Source organism: Micrasema longulum, unplaced genomic scaffold, assembly GCF_059751315.1.
Source record: "Micrasema longulum isolate JH-2025_06_02 unplaced genomic scaffold, ASM5975131v1 h1tg000109l, whole genome shotgun sequence".
Taxonomy (NCBI): domain Eukaryota; kingdom Metazoa; phylum Arthropoda; class Insecta; order Trichoptera; family Brachycentridae; genus Micrasema; species Micrasema longulum.
In genome coordinates, this window is record NW_028277315.1 from 159,590 (window position 1) to 177,166 (window position 17,577).

Below are 17,577 nucleotides of genomic sequence, written 5' to 3' on the forward strand. Positions count from 1 at the left end.
AGGGCACTGCGTTGGTACACCAATCGCAGTGTATCTTGATCATTTTTATTATTACATGAAGGTAAGATGATCAGTCTTGCGCTTTAAATACCAGTCCTGGGTCTATGAAATATTCTGGTGTGAAAACACCCTTTCAAATAAATATTTCATATCAACCATATCGGGAATCGAACCAGAGACCTCTCGCATGGTAGGCAAACGCGCTGACCATTACACCACGAGGCCGGCATGACTTACCTTACCACTTGAAAATTGAACTGCAGACAAATTAAAAATGAACCTAAAACAGCACACGACGACTACACTAACCAGATGGGACATAACATGACTAGACCTAATAATATGTGTATGGAAAAATAAACAAATAAAAAAATAAAAAAATTCTTCTCAGGTACATACTTATAGAATTTTTATAAATAATAAAAAAATCTGTACATTTTACCACATGTAAGAAAACAGTTTTGTTTATTTCTCGAAGCACTGAACTTTCTAATTGAAATCAAATCATCTAATGTCGATAATTTTGTTATGAAATCAAAAAAAAACAGCAATATGAGTAAAAATATGATTCGGCCGTTATAATTATCTTTTTCAGAAGTGGTTTCTGCATCATTCGATTATTAGGAATAATTACACTTTGAAAAGATCAAATATGCAGACTCAAATATTTATCAAAGACAAAACAGTTGAAACAACATTATTGTGAAAAAAATTGGCAGCAAGAGCAGCTTTAATTGCTTATTTGTCAAATAATTAAATATCACGAAGGCTGCAGATTATTTATATCATTATGTACAATAAACGATGAGTATTTCGTGTTTGCACAAGAATCATATGCAAAAAAATATTTCATATTTATCTAAATTTATTAAAACAGGGAAAAAAAAGCTTTCAAAAAGGTTATGGAAGCCTAGGCACATGGAGTATGATCTATCATTGGTTAGTGTATCTACAAGCATTTGGACGTAGGTACTTAAAACATTGTTGATATTTTATATATAGCTTAACAACAACAAACCATCACGCCGTTTCTCCGTAAGGGTAGGCAGATAAAATAGAACCCCACATCACTCTATCTTTGAATACAGATCTATCTTCCTCTACATTCATACATCTTCTCATTCACGCGCGCCGATTATTCCGACTTTTGACAAGTCCATCTTCAAGTATTTGTTGGATATGTCATGCCATGCCTTTCTCGGTCTTCCTCTATTTCTGCATCCATCAACATTCGTATTGTAAATATTCTTTCGCTGTCCATTCGCTCTACATGTCCAAACCAGCGCAGAACTCCTTTCTTAATTTTGTCAAAAATGCTTGTCTCAGCCTTACATAATGTACGGATCTCAACATTTGTGCATCTATCGTACATAGTTTTACCACACTTTCGCCTGAGAGATCGCATTTCGACAGCATTTAGCCTACTTTAATCCCTGTTTTTCCAAGTCCATACAATGCTCCCATACATCACGGTCGGGACCAGGACTTCGTTGTGAACTGCCAATTTTGCCTCTTGTGACAAACATTTATTTGCCGAGGTTGATTTAAGTGCACCGTTCACTCTGTTCCCGGCACTCACCCTCCTTTTAAAATCTTTCTCAGTCATTCTATAAATATACTTCCCAGATACACAAATACCTCTACTTGTTTTAGTAAAACTCCATTCACAGTGATTTCATATTTAGTCATACTTTCATTTCTTTCAAAATCCATCACATTCGATTTAACGACATTCATCAGCAAATAGCTTCCCTCGCATATATCGTAGACTTTTGTTACCAAGAATTGCAGTTCCTCTTTGTTGTTAGCAAGAAACACGGCATTGTCAGTATACAAAAGACAATTGACATTTAAATCACCCATTTTTGCTCCTATTCCTAAGCCTTTCAGTTCTTTCATGCAGTTGTCGATATATATGTTAAACAGCCATGGTGACATCACACATCCCTGCTTGACTCCTTTGTGAATGTCAAACCACGATGTGTATGATCTATTTACCCCAACACATGCTGTGCTGTCTTTATACAGAGAAGCAATAGCTATAATATATAGCTAAACTTTATAAATAGTGAAGTGCCTAAATTAATGACTTTTTGTTTAAATTGTGCATTAAATCAATGACCCTTTACTTAAAATTTTCATTAAATAAATGACCCTTATAGGACCCGTTTTAATCCCATACATTTTTTGCATATTGCTTCCTACTCTGACAACATAGGAACGTATTCACAACTCTTCTAACATGTACAGTAGGTTTGCATACACTCGTATTCAAACGCGATGCCCTTCTGACATCTCTCAGCCACCCGCGCTTACCCCATGCCCCTAAATTTGTCATCGCCCTTAATTTTGCCCTTTATAAGGCAGATTCCTATCTCCAGAAGTCAGAGTAATGAGGATCGTCTTCTAACCTTTCTGCTTACCTATCTTCTTGGTACTTTTTGGTAAAGACACCTACTCAGGGCTCTCCTAGCAAACCAGCTTGCTTTCCTTATCTTGAACTCTTTGGTACTGGGCTACGCCCTGGCTCTCATCCTGTACGGTCATACGGTTTCAGCTCCTTTACTTCACAAAAGTCAACAGATGGAAGAGTTGAGGAAATGTGGATGTTCAAACATGGGCAGAACGGTGAATGTTACACAGTGTGTAAAGTGGCCACTTAAACCAGCCAATGACAGGTCATAAGCCCTGTAAATGGAAAGTAGGGAGACCACAGAGGATGGACTGACGAAGTCGATGGAAACAGAAAGCCCAGGACAGAAAAACATGGAAAAATTTGGAAGAGGCAGTGGAGAGAACCGGCCCATAAGAAGAAGAAAATTATTCACATGTACTTTAAACCTATGTAATTATAAGATAAAAAATTACACTAAATATTGAAAAAAAAAGTTGAAAACAACGGGAAGTGATCCAAAAGTAAGCAATAAACTATGTAGTTATACAACTGTTTGAAGTGAATATTACACATATCAAAAAATATACATAAATATGTGTATAAAAATGAACTGCAATTTAGCAGATATATTCTTTCTATTCATAATGTTATTCGCCCTGAGATTTAGTCTACATTACATAATGGTAAAGTAATGCTGACTACAATTTGTAGGGGGAGTGAACTAAAGTCTGTTCATTATTACAGAAATTTCCAAATAAACAAACGAGCCGCGTGATACCCGACGAAGAATAGCCTATTTCACACAAATCATCTTAATCTAAACGGCACGGTAAAATTATAGTGGATTGACAATTATTAGATTTGTGAGTACCTATTTAAATTTGATAGTATTTATTTTTTTCGTTTTTTTTTCAAAATATATATATTAGCGTTCTTATAATTGACCAAAATATTTCAATTTTGGTGACCTTTTTCAACGAGTTGTAAAAACTTACTATTAGAAAATGGAAATCAAGTTGGGGTATAGTGTGGTTCGAACCTCGGACCTCTGATCTGCGAGTCCTCAATACTAGACACGGGACCACAACCCGATCCAAATAATACAGTAAAACTTAAAAAAAGAGATTTTAATGATAATTTTATCAAAATCATTTAAATTTAGCGAGTACTCTCAGGTAAAAATCCTGCAAAGGAAATCGACTGGAGATTAGTCGGTCTCATGGTGTACTGGTTATTGCGTTTGTCATGCATTACTTTTAGAGTCCCAGTAACGCAGACCAGAAACCAATCTCTTTTTAAAATTTCTAAATGTAAAACTAAATCTTTTCAAAATTCATTTGTAAATAGAACCTGCCATATGTGTAATCAGAAATTAAATTGTATTGATATTAATAATATTAACTTCCTTTAAAAGTGAAATTTCCAAAAATAATTCAAGTTATGATGTTGCGCCTTGAATCCGCAGCCTATATTATGCAGGTGATGTGCAGTTCTGTATGTAGGCACATAATAAATTAACACTGTGGTCAACTATAGTTGTATTATTTATTGTAATGTGCAACTGTGTGACCAATATTCATTTACATTTCTAGTAATATTATAAGTTTTGTATGATTAGTTATTTTATGTTATGTATAATTTTTATGTGACAACATTTACAATAACAATATTATGTGGAAGCCTCTAATTGGACTTTATGATATGTATTTATGGTATAATTGATTCTTATAAATGTTTAAATGTCTTGTATTTTATCATGCCGTGTAGATTGAAATGGGCCAATCATGCGATATCACGCAGTGGGCTCGTGGTTTGCGCGTGCACAGGGTCCAGTCTCCATGAATGTACGGTAGCTAATATTTTAAAGGTGAAGTAAACTCATTGCTTATATTACATTTCTGTAATCAGTACAACACAAAAATCTTTTTTCCCTGGTTCTTTATGTAAAAAAAACATCCACGTTAATTAAAATTATCAAAACAATTTAGTAAAAAAATTGGCAAAAAGCTCACACATTCAAAACTTTGAACATTTTGTCAGTTGGTCACTTCCCCTGCAATGGGCTCAATTGTAAAATACGTAAATAAATCAATATAATAAAAGCCGTGTATTATTTTTCCATCTTTTTTATTGACAATATTTTAATGATAAAATGAATTCCTAATTACATAGTACTTTTACATAGTACAATTATATTATTCCAGAAAGCAAAAACAATGTAACATGGCTTGATCCATGACAACTCAAGCAGGAAATTATAACACCGATGTATGATTAACTCCACCCACTGAGGCCTATACTGGCTCGGCAGTGTGTCGGTTGATATTACTTAATGACACTGAGCGGATTCACAAAAAGATTACAAATGACAAAAAAAACATGTCTGTGAGTTAGCTTATGTGATTTTGTGTAAATACAAAATGTTTACATTATTATAAATCCAGCTTTTACAAATTGCAATTTTAAAATATGTCTTTCCATCAACTTTAAGACGCTTTACAAATAAAAGATTCATGATAATTTTTAAGCGTTTCCCTTTTAAACCTTTCCTTAAATTTAAAATTAAAATTCTTTGGCGTTTTTAATATAAAAAATGATTTGGTAAACATGGCGCTAGAATTCCAATCATGCGCTTTGTGGCTGCAAGACGAGTCGTAATCTAGCACTTTTAACATACTTCAGCGCCTTTGATGTAATTTTTTCTTAAAAATCAAACATTGTTGAACATTCTTTATAACGTGAAAAATCACAATTTTAATTATTTTACATACATTCTATTTAATAAATCATATTTGCGTAATTTATAATGATATATTTCAATACCAGATTTTATAAATCTAATTTCATTGAACTTCTCTGCAAACACGAGTCATAATTAAATTTATGCTGTAAGTTGAAATTTGTTTAGAAGTCTGCGAATATGCTGAAATTTGTCACACGTGTTTGAAACGAAATGAGAATCTTTCCCGTATCAAAGTCATAGGCAAAACACAGAAAAAGCAATAAGCTATTTGATAAAATAAAGCAAAGTAATGTAAACTTCACAGCGTGAATTGTAAATAAATGTCGCTTTAAATCTAAGACAGTTAATCCTTTATATCACTCATTCAAACTCCGTCCCAATCACTCGAGACCCGGCGTACTTAACAGACAGAGATTAAATTAGTTATACTTAGGGTTTAATATTAGGACTTATCCTTATAGTGTATTCATATTATAGTCGTTTAATATATTTACACTTTGCCAAACTGAAAAAGTATTTTTTACAATTAATTTTCCCAAACACGACTCGAAGAAAGTGGCGAAGCGTACACTGAATCACGTCGCGTGTGAATTGTGAATACTAATCTGTATTTTAAAATAAGGACAAGGATCTTTACTCAGATTTATCACACAGACTACATGTAATTCTGCTTAAAACATTCAAGTATCTTTTGGACTTTTTAAAAACATTTATGGCTATGATTAATATATTATATGTTAGTCGTTTTTTCCGCAATGGGAAATGTTAGACCAACAAAGTCTCAATACGTTCGGTTGTCAAAGATATTCATTTCTGAATGACCGAAAAAAACAATCGTTATACACAGACACTCAATTGTATTTCAGCAATCTACATACAATATTATACGGTAACTCATGCATATATCGTGAGGCGAAATTGACCCCTTCGACTCGCGCAGTGTTCAAACTAAGATCGGGATTATCAGATTTCGAAACAGTCAACTCGCCCCTAATTAGTATATAAATATTTTAACTATTAATTTAATTGTACACATCCTAATATTTTGTAATAAATAGTATAAAACATGATATTAACTTTAGTTAAAGACATATTATGTATATACGAACATACATCAATTTTGCGCAATAGCGAAACCTATTTGTTAAAGAGGGTACTTAAAAATTGTGCAGTGGGAAAATTATACAATATTTCAATTGGAAATGAGATTATCAAACATCTTTTCTGATTTAGGAACTGCTGAGATGAATTTAAACATTTTGAACAAGCGAACATTGTAAACTTATAAATAGTTTAAGTATTAATTATTTAAACATATCCTGTTTTTGGTCCGATACAAAAAGATTAAAAAATATGTTCATTTATTAATATTAATGAATTTCGTGTGGAATTTACTCGTGAATTTATGTTTGTAAATCAATCTAATTTTGATTTTTAGAAAGAAACACCATTTTAATTACTCGGCCGTGAGTCCATACGGCTATGATGACCATCGACCTAACAAAAACTTAGATCGTGGTTTAAATTGCTAACAGTTCATATGTCCAAACAAGTGAATGAAGAATTTACTTCCAGAGATTACAGAGAGCTCCTTTGGGCAGCTTTTCTCATTCGGCAATGAACTATTTTTCCTCGCATGGCATTACCAGACTTGAATCCTCAAATGCAGTATTATTGCAGTATACAGTGAGCAGACTGTCCCAGATAGGCATGGAAACATTACATGGACCTATGTAATAAGTGCACGTACCAGATAAATAGGAGATCTGCCAGCTAATGAATGCCTGCCTTCTAGTAATAATATTATGGATCGAGACTGTTAAATAAAATTAATTTAATTAAAATTTATGCGCAGGTCTGATTGGGAGATTATTTATGTAATTTTGGCCATTTAAATGAGGCCAAATTGACCAGATTCTAACTAATAACATATTGTAAATAACATGCACTCAAAATCACTCATTGATTTTTATAATTTTGTTATTCATTTATTTCATTGATCTACAAAAGATTTAGATTTTCATGTTACGATAGACGTCAATTAGAAAAACTTTCTAGCTAAAACCATATAGACAGAATTTCTTCTATATATAAATTTATTGAAATTAAGTATTAGAATGGTGTTTCTCTCCATTGGTATGTGTACAAAACTAAATTAAGTTTTTAAAAACATTAGAGCATTCAGTACATACGAAAACGATGGAAGGAATAAGTTTTAAGGAATATTTAAAAGTATGCATGTCTTTATAATAAATACCATTTGGAAAAATAACTGTAGATAACTTATAGAATGAGTGAAGGATTTGTGGAGACATTCACATGTTAGATGACGTACGCATTCTCAAATATGGACACATAAATGCTCTCAAGTAAGGAGACATTCATTGTTAGATAAACATAAGTGCTCTCAAATTAGGAGACATTCAAATGTTAAATAACATACGCATTCTCAAATACGGAGACATTCATACGCTAGATAGCATAGATGTTCTCAAGAGTCATTCAGATGTTGGGTAACATACATACAGTCGAATAATGAGACATTCACACGTTACATTCATACTTTTTTTAAATCACCGCGTTTTCACAATGATCTATTTGATTCTCATTTTCATTTCCTGAAAGTCATTTGTTAATGAAATTAATTAATAAGTTCGATTTAAAAACACTTACTTTTTTTTAATGAATAATGACATCAGATTTTTCTCATTTGTGATACCGTCTGATATGCATACGTAATATTTATATCAGTGAAATCCAGATAATCTTCGCGCCATGTAGCCGCAAGATGTGTTGATTTTTTAATTATTATTTTCAAAACGATTCATACCATGAGAAAGTACAAATTTTGATAACTGTATTTTGTTTTCATCGGTTTAAAGTGCAATTTTTTGTCATTTTTCGTAATTTAATAAAATACAAGCAAAATAAAATTATAAATAATTATAAAAAGGATAATGAAAATGAAGGGAGGGGGGTTAAAACAAACAAAAATAAAACAAAAATAATATACAATATTTTTTTATTACACTTTTTATCATTTGTAACTTTGATATAGTAAACAACTGATTGAAACTACTTACAAATGAAAATAAACTTAAATGTGACAAGATTTTTGAAAAATCAAGCGTAAAGCAATGTAACATTGGTAACACAGCTTTAAATATTTAATTTAAAAATACTTGTTGGATATATTTAAAAAGAATGGGAATTACATTAAAATAAATTGTCAGTATAAATTTATTACTTTACGAAAAAAGCCACGTCGACTCTTGGAATAGTGCGCATAGAAAAATTAAAAGGAATAAAAGTATACAAAAAATAACACTGTGCTCCATCTATGAATAAACTACACTTCTTAAATAATTATCAATTAATTCTAAAAAAAATTATACAAATAATATAGATTAAATTTATGTAATTAAATATACAGAGCTAAATAAGATAAAATTAAAATAACTGTACTTAAAAATAAACAAAAATAATAATAAATGTGCGAAATTCCTGCGTATTTGCGCCATTTTTTTCCTTCTTAAACCGTTAAATGCATATTATGTATAAATACCACAAAAATATCAACTCCCCTTTTACGTCAAGAACTTTACTTTTGATCGATAAAAAAAAACAATTCAAATTCGACAGCCATATATATTTTTTCATACAAGTGATTATGGCAACATTACAATGAGACTTGGAAATGGAGTCCAAATTTGAATTTTCGTAAAAGACAAAACAGTTTTTAAAATGTCTGTGGTATTCAGAATGTATTTTACACAAAATAAATAAATAAATGTACATAAAATAATTATAATGATTACTTAATAGATAATACACATAAAAATGAAACGTAATATATTTTTAAATCGAAATAATCCGATCGGTCTAATCATACAATGAAATGATTGATAAAAAAAAAAACTATGTATGGCCAAATTAAAAAAACATACAAATCCATTTCTTACTAAAAAAAACTATACATACGAGGTTTGATAAAAAAAATGCAGGGAATATTTGAATTTTGATATTAAATACGTAATTTCAAGAGCCTATTTTTTTCCTATAATCTGTCCTTTTCCACAGACAAACTAGTACGACGCGTTTTAGTGTGATGGGAAAATTTTAAAGATTATTTTAGAGGGAAAACGACGGATACCTGTTCACGCCTCGCGGCTTGTTTCTGTCAAAAATAAAAAAAACAGACCGCACTGATGCACCCAGCCACTGTATTCACCCGATCTGGCCCCATGCGACTCTCCCTGTTCCCAAGAATATGAAGAAGACTACGAAAGGATGACGTTTTGTGACCATAGAGGAGATAAAGATTAAATCGTTGACAGAACTGAACGTCATACCAAAAAGTGTGCTCTAAAATTTTTTCGAGGATTGGAAAAAACGCTGGCATAAGTGTAATACATTCGATGGTGATTACTTTGAAGGGGACAATATTAATATTAAGGCATAAGGATTTTTTTTCAAATATATATAAATTCCGTGCAATTTTTTTATCAGACTGTGTATACATATTTTTTCACAATTCTGCATATAAAAATTAGACAAATTAATATATGCAATGTGCTTTTCAAAACGATTTAAAAAAAGTTTATTGTAAACGTGAATTCATCAGACAAATCTAAAATTAAAAACATCACAAGTTTTGGGTATTTTAAGGGTTATAAATTTAGAGGATTATAGTTTTTCCTTAATATCTTTGCGTAGATTTGATTTGGATTTGTGTATTTTCGACAGTGGGCCACACAAATTATAAGTAAGAAATAATAACAATATACCAGCTCCAATATACATTTGCATGAAATTTTTGATAGTTTTAAGAAATCTAAACATGTAACTAACGAAAAGGGACTAGCAAAAGAAAGGTTAATGACAATAAGTTAAAATTCGTTAATTAAATTTTACATTTTCAACAAAACAATCACTGATTTAAACAAACAAAAATCTACAAGCAATGTGCTCTCGCGTTATCTTCATTGGTGGTGGTAAAAATTCACATAATTATCATGTACGGTAAAGAATCTTCACGTATTTTACTTGAACGGTAAGGATATTTCACGTAATTTACATGTGCAATAAATCAAATCAACACAAGTTTCAAGTACGATATCATTTTCTCACGCATGTGCGTTCATATCAATTTACTTTCAAGTTCAGACATCGAAATGGCACATAAAGAAATGTAATTTTTAACACTTAACAATCAGTGATTTAAAAAAAAGCGAGAAATATACAGATTTTTTTTAAACTTTGGCATATTCCTAAAACAGATCTTGACAAGGAGCGGAATTTTTTTAAAATTCGGCGGTTTCTTGCGACGAATATAAAAAATTACCAAGCGGAGAAATACATACGTATCCCGGTCTCAAACCTTGCGCTGGAATAATTATACAGACTCGCATACATTTTCATTTAATTTACACGCGAGCTTTTTAACAGCCGTGGTTCTTAATTTTAACGCCGGTTGCGTCTGCGGTAGCCAAAAAAAAAAAATGCGGAGAAAGTATTATTAAACACAGTTTATGTTATATTTTAGTATAATCAATGAATTGGATTTAAGATTATTTTTACAAATGTTTTTTTTTAGAAAACTGCGCATTCAAACGATTTTGTTCTTTATACTCTTAATTATTAGTACACAGAATCGACTGCAATTAATCACGGTTTTACGGCAATTTAGTATATTTTACAATAAACTTATATGTAAATGTTTCTAAACAAAACGGTGTTTCGTGATACCGGGGCGATTCTGCGTACAATCGGATGCTGAGTTTCAAATGAATGAGAGAAACATTTAATCTTGTTGCGGGGTATAACCGTTCGTATCGAAGCACATATAGCATCGTTCAACGTACAATACGCACATATTCATATATTTCGCCCTTATATTCGTCCACATTCATACAGTGAGAAGAAACTGAAAATAATACAGCGCAATCTTTATATTCCGACGATGATCGTTTTTACGATCGCTTTGACGAAACTGCAGCGTTCTCGTTAGAAGCTCCTGTATTTTGTCTGACACATACAATGGCACTTTATTCTGAATGGCATTCTCTCGCATTACATCTGTTGAAAGATGGCTTAATATGATACGCCGTTGTTCAAGGCATATTGAGTTATATATCGCAGAGTAATTTCAAAATTTAGATAACTTAAAAATCAGCATTTGTGAGTTGCCCACTAAAAACAGATTTTTGAATCCTCCATGAATGTTATAATGATATGAGTCATGCATTCAAATCATTGTAATATGATCTTAATGAATCACGACTTGCTTATTTGCGGCATTCATAGAGAAATAATAAAATGTGTTTCTAATGGGTAACCCACAAATGCCGGTTTTAGAATTATCACCGGATTCTTCACATTTTGCGTAAACAAGATGTGGTAAAAAAAATCCTGGATAAACAATTCGCACACCCGGAAGGACTTTGTCGTAAGTCTTAATTTTGCAGTTTTGAGTTATGAATACAATTCACATTTTTCTTTTTTTTTTAGACGAACACTCACATATCTCAACATTTTTTTCTGAGCGAGATACACCGCAAACTTCGGTATTTTAAAAAAATCAATCGAGAAAAATGTTGACGAAAACACTGCAGTAATTTGTTGCTACAGTGTTCGCCTCACATTTGAACACTCAAATGAGCAAATACCACAAACAATCAGGTCAGCGCGTTTGCCTACCGCGCAAGGCCGACTGGCACCAGCAGCGTAAGACTGATCATCTTGCCTTCATGTAACAAAAATGATCCAAGATACGCGGTGATTGAAAGGGATTGAATATTATTATAATGTCAATATACATTAAGTTATGAGCATTAATAAATTTCTAGTTTACTCTTTTGAAAAATGGCGTGGAGTTAGACACACAGCTGTGTCCATAGGTGACAGTTTTTTTCCAAATTTAAAAATAAACACCAAAAGTAAAACAGAATGGCAAAGGTTATACGTCATTCGAAAGAAAATTTTCTGCTCTCAAGATATTGTGTTTGCTTTTACGTTACATTTATTATTTTATTTGATTACAAGCCTTCAGAATGGAATGTCGAGTAGGCAAAAGTAAGCATTTTCACACTTTCTTCTGTTAGCACCCAATCGAGAGAATCAAGCTGCCAAAGCTGCTCGCGATATTCGCACAGTGCACGATGAAGATGCTATGAATTATTTACTAATTTGATGTAAAATAATGAAGGAGGATACATTAAATTTCAATTAGCTCACCAAACTTTGATATTTCTCTCCATCAAAATGTGTACAAAAAACACTTCATATTTTGGCACCTTTCAACAGAAAAACCCCACGATAATCCAAAGAGCTCTTTAAGCAATCAGCAATATAATTACTAGGAAGGAAGGAATAATAACACTTTTTGAGATATTTTCTTTAGTGACTGCAACCATTTGTCGAGTCAGAAGACAAATGGATGAGGATAGATGACAATATATATTAATTTGGATCGTGATTTTCGATGATTAAGATAAAATACTTTATTTCTATTCAAATTGCGAGCTTTTCGCCGGTAAAGATTGCGCTGCATCAAACGATGAAAAAAATTAACATAAAATGAAGATTAGAAATAAGACCGTCCTTTTCGACACGTCGACAATTTCTGAGAGTTATTTGTATCTTTTAAAGGATGTTTTTTCGCATCGTGGACAAAACATCGAACTGTTTACAATTTAATGTTTCCCTCTTACGATTTCGTTAACGTACCTCCCTAAATATTTTGTGAAGAAAATCCCACGCGATCCACACGACGCGCGTGGACGCTTAATATGAGACGACCGCCGCGCCAACCGAAGGTGCCAACGACCAAACAGAAAGATAAGTCTGCGTTAAGCCGTTTGCAAAACTTCTACAACAGATATTAGAGTTTGTAATTACCTAACCTCAAATGCAACCACTTTAGCGCAAGAGAATAATTGCATAGTTAAAAAAAATAGTCCGATTTCTCATTTGATGACTGCCAAAATTCTTGAATATCGGCAGTTGACAGATAAAACTCATCAAGTATAGATTTATGGTAAAATTACTTTATATCTAAGTTCTACAATATATTTTTCAATAATCTCTCGCAAAACTGTAGCGAGTGAAGTTATACAATCATAAACATCGCTTATTGTTTTTTTTAAGCGTGAGATTGTTTAAAAATATAGAACTCAGTGACATTAAGCCGCTCATAAGACTGTACTTAGCGAGTTTTGCCCGTCAACCGACAATATATTATGTAAGAAAGACCGATGTTTTTATAAAAAAATTGAAAAGCATCATTGTGTTAAGTTTTCTTTTTCCAGAGAAGTCAGTTAGGTTATACTCCACTTCTTTCTTTTACTTTTATATATTTCTCTATTGGATTTGTTTTGAAAACGCCACCTTGAAACATGACATTAGGTCGGGTATTCATTTTGCAATAATTGTGACTTCGGGGTGCGAGTTATTTTATTCCCAGTAAATAATAAAGGTTACTCTACTTTTGACAGAAATAGTTTTGTATAGTCACGCGTTGTTATTAGGTTGGGTTGTGTTTTTTCCTGTAGAAAATAAGGTAAGGTTCATTTCCACTTTGATGTAGATATGAACTATTTCTCTACTGCAACCGTTATACAAACACAACATTGCAACTTCAGGTGAAGTAATTTTCCCCACTGGCCTAAACGCAGAGAGAAGCAGAGTTTTTAACAATTTATCTTTTATTTTACTGAAAAAAAATCAAAAACCTAGTCGTGCAATACTGCATTAATCAATTGGAAAAGTTTTGCAAATGCGGTCACACGATGCATAATGTAATTTCCACAGTTAGAACACTGCGAACGGTTTGGTAAGGTTATTTTTTGGCAGTATAGTCGGGTTACTCTGGTTTAAACGCCAATTTATCAATCGGACAAGTTTTGCAAACAGTCTGGCAATATTTGGTTTATCTATCTCTTAGTTGGGTTGGGTTGCTGGCTTGGCACCTACAGAAGGCGCCGGGTGCGGGTGTAGTGGTACTGGTTGGGTGTGGCGCTCTAGTTCCATATGCGGAGGAAGGAGTCCCACGAGCCGGTGGCAACGGCCATTCCGTTCTCTGTGACGCCGAGACACGACACTCTGTTGTCGTGGCCGGCCAGGATACCTGGAAGACGAGAACGATCATTTCATTTCATGAGTCAGAAAAAAAGTTGGATTTCGGCTGACATAAAAATAGTAATGTACGACGTGTGTGTTTGAATTATAATTTTCTTTTGGGCTTGATAGGTTTCAATTTTTGATAGATGTCCGAATCAGGGCGTCTTTAGAACTGCTAAATGTCATGGAAATGTTGCTCTGTATGAAATGTTATGGAATAACCGGTGGTGGGGCGGTGATGGCTCTGGTTTCCCCGATCTACTAAGAAGCTTAAGAACTTTTTAATTATATCAAGGTCAAAAAAAGAAAAATTAGATTGACAGAATAGATTCTGTTGACAGACAAATTGACTACGCATATTGAGGTACACTGGCTGTAAACGGTAAACATAAATTCTGAATATTGCAAATATTTTAATTTAAAATAATAATGCGTTCATTAAAGCTTAAAATTTGTTTTTGCAATGCGCGGATCTAAAAAGAGGTTACAAGACCTCTAGAACAGATCTGAATAAGTGAAGGGAGGGGACTTTCAACGTTCAAAGCAGGAAAAAAACTCTTTTCATGCCCGAATCATTAATACATTCGATTATAATATTAAAAATAAAATACATCTATTGGTCGTAAGGTTAAATTTCCTGTGACATTACTTATTTCATGGTCAAAAAAGATAAACCATTATATCACGAACTTAATTCAAAATGCAGTGTAAATGAATAAAAATAGTTTGAAAATGTATCTTTTTATTCGTTGAAAAGGTGACAGGTGTAAAAAAAAAAAAGATCTTTAAAACCATTGTCGCCATACTCATAAAAATATTTTAACAAGTACTAATTTTAACGAGATAATAAAATAAACACATTACATACACAATTTGTGGGTAATTTTGCCTTCTCCAGCCTACAATGGACATTTTTAGGGTAACGAGATACATAGAAATATGTATATCTCTTTCTCGGACTAATGTTTGTGTGCGAATCATTACTGTCCATATCTTTAATTTAAATTGTCGAGGGCAATGTGATAGTTGCTAAACTTGATAATTTTCTCATTGGAATAATGTCTTACTGTTTACTAAGAAATGGCTGTTTGAAAATATACTAACCGGCCCTCTCCGTCTTCATGGAGTCCCACACGTTGCAGTTAAAGTCGTCGTAACCGGCGAGCAGCAGGCGCCCGCTTCGGGAGAACGCCACCGAAGTTATTCCGCAGATTATGTTGTCGTGCGAGTACATCGCCAGCTCCTGGAATACATTTTTACGTCAGTCGCAGTACGGATAGAAACGTAAAGTAGAACATATTTCGTAGGAATAACTATGGTATTTTACGAGAACTAAAGGCCCCATTCACTGCTCCCGTGCCATTCCGAATGATGAATCGTACCCACATAAATAAAGGTTTCAGCTCTTTAACTTAAAAAAAGCAAGTGCAAATTTGCAAGATGCAACAAGTTGTGACTTTAAAGTGCATGAAATTCACGGCTAAATCACTATCCGTTTCAATAGTTAATATCTATCGGTTTAACTAATAATTAAACAACACAGGAACACTATAAAACTAATACAGTTCACAGGGAGGATATGGAATATGATTATAAAGGCGGTTTTATCAATAAGTTCACATTGAGTTGAACATACCTGATCGGAGCGAATGTCGAACACTCGACATGTTGCATCATCAGATCCTGTTGCAAATGCAAATCCTGACGGGAAGAACTGAAATGGAAACAAGATTTATTTTACACATACATAGATACACCAAACTTTGTTAATTTTTCCAGTATCTATACAAGCAATAATTTATTGAAATGGCTTTGTGTTATTTTTCATTCTTATAAAAAGATATCTCTTTCCTAATTCTATCAGATTCAACATCAAACTATTGCAAGATGTCAACTCAAAATGAGAGTAAAATGACACTTGTTTTTAATAAACTGACGATGGTTTTGTTGTAACAATAATCAAAATGTTAAAAGGTAATAAATAAATTTATTTTATGTAGAATGTGTGTAAAATTGTGTCCCACGGAAAGGTCTACTAAATATAATGAATGTACGTGGTTCTGCAAAATAATAATAGTGGCGTACCGTGACGGCATTGATGTCGCTCTCGTGTCCCGGGAATGTCTGGCGACACATGCCGTCGCGCACGTCCCACAGCTTGGCGCTGGCGTCGCACGCACCCGACACGAATGTGCGCATGTCGGGCGCCAGGGACAGGGACATCACGTCGCCGGTGTGCCCCACAAAGGAACCGCACTGCTGGCCAGTCTCTATGTCCCACAGCGCACTAAAATCACATCAAATCATTTCATTTTAATGTTGAAACAAACAAACAAAGCCGATTTCTCGCAAGGGTAGCCAGAAAGCATAGAACGCCATCATATCACTCTGTCTGCATACAGATCTCGTTTTCTCTACATTCATACATCTCGTGCACGCACGTCGATTATTCCAACTTTTGACATGTTCATCTTAAAGTAACTGTTGAATTTGGTCATGCTATGCTATGTCCTGAATAGGTGCGTAGATTTTCACGGTCACTGTAATATGTATCTTTTTGGGTGATCCGGCGTAAGTTGGATTCATTCTGACGTTTTGACGGGAGCCATCTTCAGGGTGTAACTATGCAATTTGTAAAAAACATATCCATTTATGTACTAATAATTTGTGCAGTGTGTAATGCCGGGGAACCATTATTATTATTACTATATTAATTTTAAGCGAGCAGCTTAAAGCTAATTTGCTTAAATCTATTTAAACAAAAATTAGTTGTTGGCGCACTTTAACTTTTTCGAAACAAATCTAGTCTATTTTTGAACCCATTGAGACTACACATTGAGATCAGCTCTTGTGGCAGCTTATTCCAACCATCAACAACCCTAATGCTCAGGAAATGCTTCCGTGGATTTAGATTAGACTGTAGTCTCGAAGACGAGCATCTTGTTTAAGCTTGAACATGAGATCCAAATTTGGGCAGCTGTAGTGACTGTTGAGTATCTTGTATGTCTCTATCAGGTCGCCCCTTTCTTGCCGTTCTTGCAGCGTTGTAAGACCGAGAGTTTCCAGTCTCTCCACATATGGAAGCCGTTCTAGGCATGATGACAACTTTGTAGCTCGTCTTTGGACTCTTTCCAACAAGTTGATATCCTTAACAAAATAAGGATTCCATATCTGAAACCCGTACTCGAGAGTAGGTCTGATATAGGTTTTGTATATTTTTAGTAGCATATTCGGTGTTATATATGAGAAGGCTTTTTTTACCAAGTAGATAATTGAATAGGATTTTTTGTTTTGTTTAATATGTGACATTCCCATTTAA

The 17,577-nt window shown here is 33.4% G+C and overlaps 1 protein-coding gene across 2 annotated transcripts in view; it reads right to left on the reverse strand.

The window, feature by feature from the left end:
• Nucleotides 1–11,630: 11,630 nt before the first annotated feature.
• Nucleotides 11,631–17,577, reverse strand: part of LOC148284566 (guanine nucleotide-binding protein G(I)/G(S)/G(T) subunit beta-1) — a 35,219-nt gene continuing 29,272 nt past the window's right edge. For both annotated transcript variants that reach the window (XM_088238026.1, XM_088238034.1), the window contains exons 7-10: nucleotides 16,344–16,545; nucleotides 15,895–15,972; nucleotides 15,363–15,501; nucleotides 11,631–14,265 (exon numbers count right to left, since the gene is read on the reverse strand). In XM_088238026.1, coding sequence (XP_088094152.1) covers nucleotides 14,159–14,265; nucleotides 15,363–15,501; nucleotides 15,895–15,972; nucleotides 16,344–16,545 — 526 coding nt within the window. In that variant the 3' untranslated portion in view covers nucleotides 11,631–14,158. The remainder of the gene's footprint in view (nucleotides 14,266–15,362; nucleotides 15,502–15,894; nucleotides 15,973–16,343; nucleotides 16,546–17,577) is intronic.